The sequence below is a fragment of the Echeneis naucrates genome, chromosome 6 (genome assembly GCF_900963305.1).
Source record: "Echeneis naucrates chromosome 6, fEcheNa1.1, whole genome shotgun sequence".
Taxonomy (NCBI): domain Eukaryota; kingdom Metazoa; phylum Chordata; class Actinopteri; order Carangiformes; family Echeneidae; genus Echeneis; species Echeneis naucrates.
Window position 1 is genome coordinate 20576371 of NC_042516.1, and position 8252 is coordinate 20584622.

The 8252-nt window shown below is 47.1% G+C and overlaps 1 protein-coding gene across 1 annotated transcript; it reads left to right on the plus strand.

Moving 5' to 3' along the window:
• The first annotated feature begins 2239 nt into the window (after positions 1–2239).
• Positions 2240–8035, plus strand: mex3a (mex-3 RNA binding family member A). Its single transcript, XM_029505048.1, has 2 exons — positions 2240–2787; positions 6250–8035. The coding sequence occupies exons 1-2, from the start codon at positions 2352–2354 to the stop codon at positions 7407–7409; spliced, it is 1596 nt and encodes a 531-aa protein (XP_029360908.1). The 5' UTR covers positions 2240–2351; the 3' UTR covers positions 7410–8035.
• Positions 8036–8252: the final 217 nt, after the last annotated feature.

Consider the following 8252-nt stretch of genomic DNA (forward strand, 5'->3'; position numbering starts at 1 on the left):
ATGGAGTGGGGGTTGTTTTAATCCTGCCCTCATACCAGGACTCTCCCCGTGAGTTGTCATCTGCAGCACGCCTTTGGGGAACGAACCCCTTCCTGATTGGCACCCAGAGAGCGCGTCTAGACTATGATTACACATGCAAATACACCTGCTCTATTTTTCTGGTACCATTTTACACAACATTGATCTTTTCTATTTTCAGACCTGGTGTATGGAAATTTGTGAATATGTTGTTGCTCTTTGTGTTATTAAAAGGCAGGAAGTGTTTTCACCAGAAAGTCTAAAATATTCATGTTGAGTCTCTCTAAGAGTCACATGCCATGCTCAGCCTGTCATATAAGCCCAAATGGAGGATTGTGTGTAAGTGTGTGTTTTTCTTCCAGTTGTAACCCAGTTCCAGTGTGGGAAAACACCACATATCATGGAGAATAATAAATGAATTTTATTGGATGGGGTCAAAATGCACAAATAATCTACAGGGCGAATTCTATACCTCCCATGGGATCAGAGACACACATGCTGACTGATTTTGCAGACGTTACAGCGAACAAAAATTTCCATATAAAATCCAGTGAACATAAAGTTCAGCGTTTCCCCGGACTGTGCATGTAAAGATATCTTTGTTTCCTTGTGGAGCAAACAAGTTACGTGGCTGGAAAAGTGGCAGAGCATCTGATGTTTTCTCAGAGTAAACATCCCCAGAGTTTGCCTTGTCATTCAGGTAGTCTTACGCAACACACACTGGATGTACATCCAGCTATACATATGCACAGATGGTGAAGACAGGCTTAGCCTGAGATAAAGTGACATGTTGAGGAAGCTGAAAACGTGGACATCAGTTGCTGCTCAGCGCTGTATAATTATATGTCAAGTCCGATGTTTCCTCGATGCTTTATTTATGACAGTGACCCAACTGTAATAATAACTTACAATAACTGAGTAGTAAAAGAAAATACGGTTGTTTTCTGTCATTTGCAGATATTTGTTGTTGTTTGAGACTTGCTGACAATTGAAGTTGCAAAGACTTTGCAGCATCAAACAAAGAAAAGAATGAAGGAGGAGAAGGGGGGAGGAAGAAAATCGGTCTAAATGCACAAATTACATTCATATAATTTCGTATTGACGCGTGCATGTTGTTATTAGTGGAACTGCAGTTTGAGTCTTTGTGTTGTTGTACTACAACCATGCCGTCAGGCGTGGCTTCTGTCGAGGACATCTTGGGGAGTCTGTGCGCGGAACGAACGGCGCGGTTCTTTGTTCACCGGGGCTGCTGCTGCAAAACCCTTTTTTTTTTTCTTTTTTTTTGGAACAGGAAATGTGCGAGGGCTTTTCTGATGTTTCCCCCGCTGCATAGGGGTCTGCAACGCCTGTCTGACAACTCCCTTTCTCTTCTCCTCCTTCGTATACCCCCCCACCACCCCCTTTTTCTCCCCCACTCCACCCTCCTCCCACCCCCAGACACCCTCTTTCCCTTCTATACATAACATCCTCATGCGCAACGGCGCCAGAAACAACAACGCGGTGACCTGCCGCAAAGCCCGACTACATGGAGGTGGGCGGACCCCCCCCCCCCCTTCAGCGACTCCACATCCCATCCCTCCCCGTCCAAAAAAGAAATAATGCCACTAACTCCCAAATTTTCATGCCAGATGGTCCAAACGCCCCCCCCCCCCCCCCACTTATGACAGAGAGGAGCGGCCGTTTTATTAGAGCTCATGGTGAAGTTGACATCATTTCTCCGGCAGCGGCAGCAGCGCTCCATGACCATGTGCGCACCGCACCGTCACCTTTTCATTCCGCCACTGTTTACATCCCGGGCCGACATTCTTACATAAGTTGCCTAAATGCGGGTTTCGGGCACCGCTGCAGCTCCAGATGAGAAATAAAAAAAAAAAAAAAAAAAGAGGAGTGCGGCTGCAGGAGGTGAACGATGGGCTTTATTTGTGGAGGTGGCGGGAGGAGGCTGGATGGGGAGATGCCACAGGCTCGGGAACCTGAGACGGACGGAGCTCTACGACTGGAGGGCGGCTCGTTTTGTCTCGGCGAGGAGGAGGAGGAGGAGGGGGGGGGGGGAGCCGTGTAAACCAGACTGGGTGGAGCAACACATCGCCCAGCCCCATCTATCGTGCAGACGGCCTTGTGTCCCGTTCGCCTGGAGCTCGGAGAGGGAGACTACTGTGCTGAAAAAGTCTGGCGGACGGAGAGAGGGAGAGAGAGAGGGGGCCGGTCTATGGGAGGGACTAGCGCAGAGGGGTAATAGGAAGGAGGGAGGGGGCGAGGAGGAGGAGGCGGCACGGGTGCTGTTTCTCCAGTCTCTTTCCCCTGTCTTTGTCTCACACACTCTTTTGTTAGCCATGCCTAGCCTGCTGGTTCTAGCAGGGATCATGGAGAAAAATGGGGGCTACGGCGGGGATCTGGCCGGCTCCGGCTTCGGAAGCGAGGGTCTCCTCGGGCCGCCCGACGAGGAGGAAGACGACTCCCGTGCCCTCAGGGTCGCGCTGGGCCAGCTGTCTCTGCTGGGGCTCGGGGAAGGCGAGGACGGCGGCGGAGCCCCAACAACAGGAGTACAGGACCGGAGTAACAATAACAACAACCACCACAACCACACGAACAGCGTCGGCGGCGGCGGCGGCGGCGGCGGGGGGGACACGGCGATTCTGCAAGGGAAGAGCAAGTTGTGCGCCCTGTACGAGAGCTCCTCAAGTGAGACGAAGGGACGAGGCTGCAACATAACAGAATGCGTCCCGGTGCCCAGCTCCGAACATGTGGCCGAAATAGTGGGGAGACAAGGTAAAACCGCTGGCTTGCAAATTATCTCCCTCCCAAACTTGTGCTTTATTTTTCATTTTTTTTTGTACTCCCACTATCGGTGCCGCATTGTCCCCGCCGTGGATTCCCTCCAGTGTGCTTTGTTTTTGTGTAGTGTTGCCTTACTGTTACCTGGTGTTATTTGACAAAGAAAAGGGAGTGGTGTGTGTGTGTGTGTGTGTGTGTGTGTGTGTGTGTTTTTGTACTCCCTCGAGACATCAGCCTCCCACTTTTTTCTCCTACAATGTTGCAAGTTCTCGCGCACACATCCTTAAACCCTCGTGCATCGAAACAAGTCGTTGGCTGCGTTGTGCTTGTTTATTTTTATTTATTTTTTTATTATAATTTTTTTTTTTTGGGGGGGGCGGGGGGGGGGAGAGGGGGGGCTCTTTTCTTTTCTTTTTTTTTTTTGCACAGAGGCATGAGACAGAGAGACCCTCCTGGGTGAATTATTCTCCATCCACGCCATCAATGTCAGCGCACAGACACACACTGGGGCAGCAGGGAGAGCAGCACTTGCTTCCTTTGTCGTCTGAGACGCGCCAGACTGTTCAAAAAGGCAACGTGCGGCTGGCTGAAGGGAGGATTGTCTTTCACTTTGAATTGATCGCTGAGAAAATGGCCCAAAAATTTTTTTTTTTTTTTTTTTGATTAATTAAAAATGAAAAACCAGCAAAGCCAGACGCCCTGGGCTCAAGTGTTGGAAGATGTTTAGCCTCTTTGCACATTTATTCAGCTCGTTGTTTATGTTGCGCACTGCCCCAGTGACACAATTGGACAATAGAGAGAGCGTGGGCCCCTTATACCCCCCCCACCCCCCCTCAACCAGACGAAGGAGTTGGAAAGTTCAATTCTAGATTTCACCCCTCTCTCTTGCAGTTTCCTTTAATATATATGCATATTAAAATACATATTAAGAAATATATCTTGAACAAAGAGCTGAAGTTGAATGACAGCAGCTGTCAAACAAAGGTGTGAAAGTCGGGGGATGAGGGGAGGGGCGCAGTAAGACAGTGTGGCTGCTTGGCACACGGGATGGTCTTAAAGGGTGACTCAGCGAGAAGTTGCACCAGGAGGTGGGAATCCTTTTTTTGTTGTTGTTTGTTTGTTAGGTTTTTTTTTAACCCATAATATTCTATTCTTTGTGCTCATTTGTAGCAAAGCTGTTAGTCAAGTGATCTTTCACTTTGTCCAAGTTCCTCATTTGTGTACAATCCGCTGCTTGAACCATAGTTGGTTTGAAGCAGGTAAACAGAAATAGATTTCCCCTTTTTTTTTTTATCTAGTCTTTCTTCTGTTTTGTGGTGGTGTTTATGTAGCTGCACCCATTGCTAACTGATGTGATGAACCCATGGGTAAGAAGGGCAGGGGGGAAAAAAACAAGGATGGGGCGGAAGGGCAGTACAGCATCTAAAAGCTGAATGAGAGTCACGCCTTGGAGCTCAGCACAAGGGGCTCCTCATGAGCCCCACTTCACTGCACACTCTCAATACCACATGGTTGGCTGTCAGGAGAGGGAGAAATAGGGGCTTAGGGCAGAGGGAGAAGTACAAAGACTGCAGGGTGGGTGAGGTACCATCAGCAATACCCGATTAGTCTTGCAACAACAAAAACAAACAGGTCTGGAATAATGTCACAGAGGGTGCAGAGGAGTTGAGGTGGCTTCTTTCACCGATGCTTTCGTAATGTGGATTTAGTTTGTGCCGTTAAGTGCCCATTGTCTCCCATTGCGGCTCCTGTTCTGTACTCTGAAGTGTAAGTTTTGAATTTTAATGGGGTAGCCGAAGACAGCCGAAGGGTGGATCCGGTGTGCACAAGTGCAGCGAGAGGGCCCTTTTGCCTTGACCAAGATGAAGTGCTGATTTGGGGGGATTTGAGATGAGCTGCTTTTGATTCAGGCCCTTCATTAGTTGGCACTACATACACACCCCCTTCCTCTCAGCACCCGCCTGGTGAATGTGGCAAACGAAGCATCCTGTCATGAAGGAAGGGTTGGATATGATTGTTTTCTCCTGTCAGAATCACAGACATTGATTGCCGAGGATGCTCTTGTATGTTCCTATGGAGCACTTCAGATCAGGGGTGGTTTTCGTTGCTATCGCAGGCACCTCTTCCACCACAGTTTAACTGTTTTAATATGCCTCTGGTGACCTTCATTCCAGGTTACAATTAATTAATCTTTGCCTATTTTGTTTACAGATGATTCTTTTATTTAGACATTAATTTGGACTAATTAAAAGCTGCAGTGTATGTGAAAAAAGGATTTCAGCAATTGCTCTTTGATTCTCTGTGACATGAACAGGTCTATTAGCTTAACACCAGTCAATGGCCACAAAAGGCATTTTGGTCATGAGCAATCCTAACCCTTCAGAGTATCACTATCCTTCTGTCTGGGCCACTGGTCCCCGAGAAGCAAGTGTTCCTGAACAAAGTGGGCCTATTCTGTAGCATTAGAGAGATATTCGTCGTCAACTTAAGCTGTCGTTAAACCTTTTCATACCTGCTGCTGTGGTTCTCAGACAGGGAATGTAATGATGCGCTGTGTGATCTAAAGGGCCTGGAGTCTGGTCTGACAAGCTCAGATGAGTTCACTGAATAGATGCCTCATGATTCCTGCTTGTCCAAAGGAGAGTCGTACTGGTCTCTTTAAGACACGGTGGAGACGAGAAAGGCACGTTTAGCTCGTCAATAAATGTGGAAGCCTTAATGAGGAGGCTGCTTGAATTTCTGAATGAAAACTGACCCGTGTAATGCATGATGCATTCTTCACAGGGAGTAATATAAACAGAACTGCTTTGTCTTTTCCAACCATGTTCTTCTTGACCTCAAACGTACTTGGCCTTCCTCCTAAATAATCTCTGATTTATTGCATATCCTGTTCTGCCCCTTTACAATGTCAGGTAATTTGTAAGACTCCGCCTTAAATGGATTTAATAAACTATTCGTCTCTGATCAGAAACGGGGCAGCTGTGGAGCACTAAATGGCAACAAAACAAAGCATATGTGGGTTGACAGTATGATCTCCTAAGTTCAAGGAGAGGTCAGTAAGTGATTGCTCACCAGCACCCTGCAAATATATTACATCTGCAGGGCTTCTTGCAGTAGTCCAAAACAGTCATGTCTGTGCTGGCAAATACCTCTGCACCATCCATCTACAGCCCACTAAGTTCAGTATGCAATATCCAGCAAATAAATAAGTACACTCGGTGATGCTTAGCTGCTGGAAATCTCATAAATTATGGTGATTACGCTTTGCATCTTTCGCAGGTAAAAAAGTAACATATTAATACCAAATCTGAAATTCATGCTAAACAAAGGGGAGATGAAGATTTCAGGTAGAAACCAAATTGTGTTCTCATTTGTAACCTTGTAACTTAGTTTGTGAGTCACCGCATTGAACTGCATCATATTTACTTATTTCAAAATATATCTTGGTGTCTGCAGGTTGCAAGATCAAAGCCCTGCGGGCCAAGACTAACACCTACATCAAAACCCCGGTAAGAGGAGAGGAGCCTGTGTTCTTAATCACTGGCCGGAAGGAGGATGTTGCACTGGCCCGCCGTGAAATCATCTCTGCTGCAGAGCACTTCTCCATGCTCCGGGCATCCCGCAACAAGCTGGGAGTGTCCTTTAGTGGCTCCCCGCCGACACCTTTGCCAGGTCAGACCACCATTCAGGTGAGAGTGCCATACCGTGTCGTGGGGCTGGTAGTGGGGCCTAAAGGCTCCACCATCAAACGCATCCAGCAGCAAACCTGTACGTACATCGTCACCCCCAGTCGAGACCGCGACCCTGTCTTTGAAATCACGGGGTCACCGAGCAACGCAGAGCGAGCCCGTGAGGAGATCGAAGCACACATTGCCTTCCGAACTGGAGGCCTGCATGACCACAATAATGAGAATGACTGTCTGGGGCCGAATGGTGGAAGCAGCCCAGCGGGCAGCAGTGGTGGTCTGGAGAGCCGGCTACAGCAGGTGTGGGGGCTGCAGGGGGGCCAGCGCAAGCCTCTCACCAGCAGCTACCGCCAGAACTTCTCAGATGCCATGGTTGGAGGAGGAGGAGGGGGAGGCGGAGGAGGCGAGGGAGGGGGAATCTACAACAAGGGCAACTTCTCCAGCTCCGGAGAGAAGCCTTGCTCTTATTTTGGATCAGAGGGAACCCAGAGCTGGGGCGACCCCGACTACCCCAAACAGGTGGCCTTCTACGCCCAGCAGCGTTCCAAGAGCTTTGGAGGCCTCCCACTCCCACTGACCAGACTCTCCCCTGGCTTGTCCGAGTCCTGCGGAGGCGGAAGCACCAACAACTCTTCAGTCACCAGCATTGTGCCCGTAGCCGGCTCACCTCACGCCCAGGCCCGCCGTGCCCACAGTGAGCCCACCTCAGCCGGCGAGGGCTTCCCAGGCCGTCTGCCAGTGCCGGACTCACCGCCGGCCACTGTGCGGGACTGCATGACCTGCTTTGAGAGCAAAGTGACGGCTGCCTTGGTGCCCTGTGGCCATAACCTCTTCTGCATGGAGTGTGCCATCCGAATCTGTGAGCTCAACCACCCAGAGTGCCCAGTGTGCCACACCCAGGTCACACAGGCCATCCGAATATTCTCTTAAGGAACCACATCAGTTTTTATCATTAGTTTTGTCAGTGTTTGTTCAATAATTATTTACTGTTATTATGATTATTATTATAATACACATTTTTGTTTTTCAGAAAATTTAAAAACAATCAAGCAGATATTTTAGAAGGCACTGCTTGCTTTACTAAAAAGTATAAGAAATATTTTTAAGTTTTTCTTTTATATATATATATGCATATATATTTTATAAAAGTTTTGTTTATAAGAGAAGTATAGTACCCTGCATTTTCAGTTTTTTGACTGCTGCTGTTTTTCATTTATGAATCACAGTGTAGGCAGAGGTAGTAATGTGAACATTTTATTATTCAAAATTTTATTTTACCATGAAGGGGTTTATATTGAAGGAAGAAGATGATTGTTGAGGTACCCAATCTGCACCTGCCTGACCTAGAAAGTCAATGTTGTTATTAGAAGGAAAAAAAAAACAGAATTTTCATTGCACCTTACAATCATCTTGGTCTAAAATAGGATTGTCAATCATACCATGAAATTTCAGGAGCTGATGTGAAGGTGAATTCAGCCTCTTTTTATATATATATATTTTTTTTTACAGTTTTACTGCAATGTTGGTTTGATAAAAATTGGTCAAAAGCAGACTCTTTTTTTTGTTTTTCATAAAATGAAAATGTGAATCAATTAGTCCTGATCAAAGCATTGTAAACTTTACAGGGAAACAAAAACAGCCCCTTCTTTCATTCTTATACCTTAGTGTTATAAACCAGATTAATGCTAAAAAGGGATAGGACGTTGCTTTGTTTATTTATAGCAATTGGTAAAATTTTTATTGGTATCATTAGTCACAGAGAGAGACGAAAGT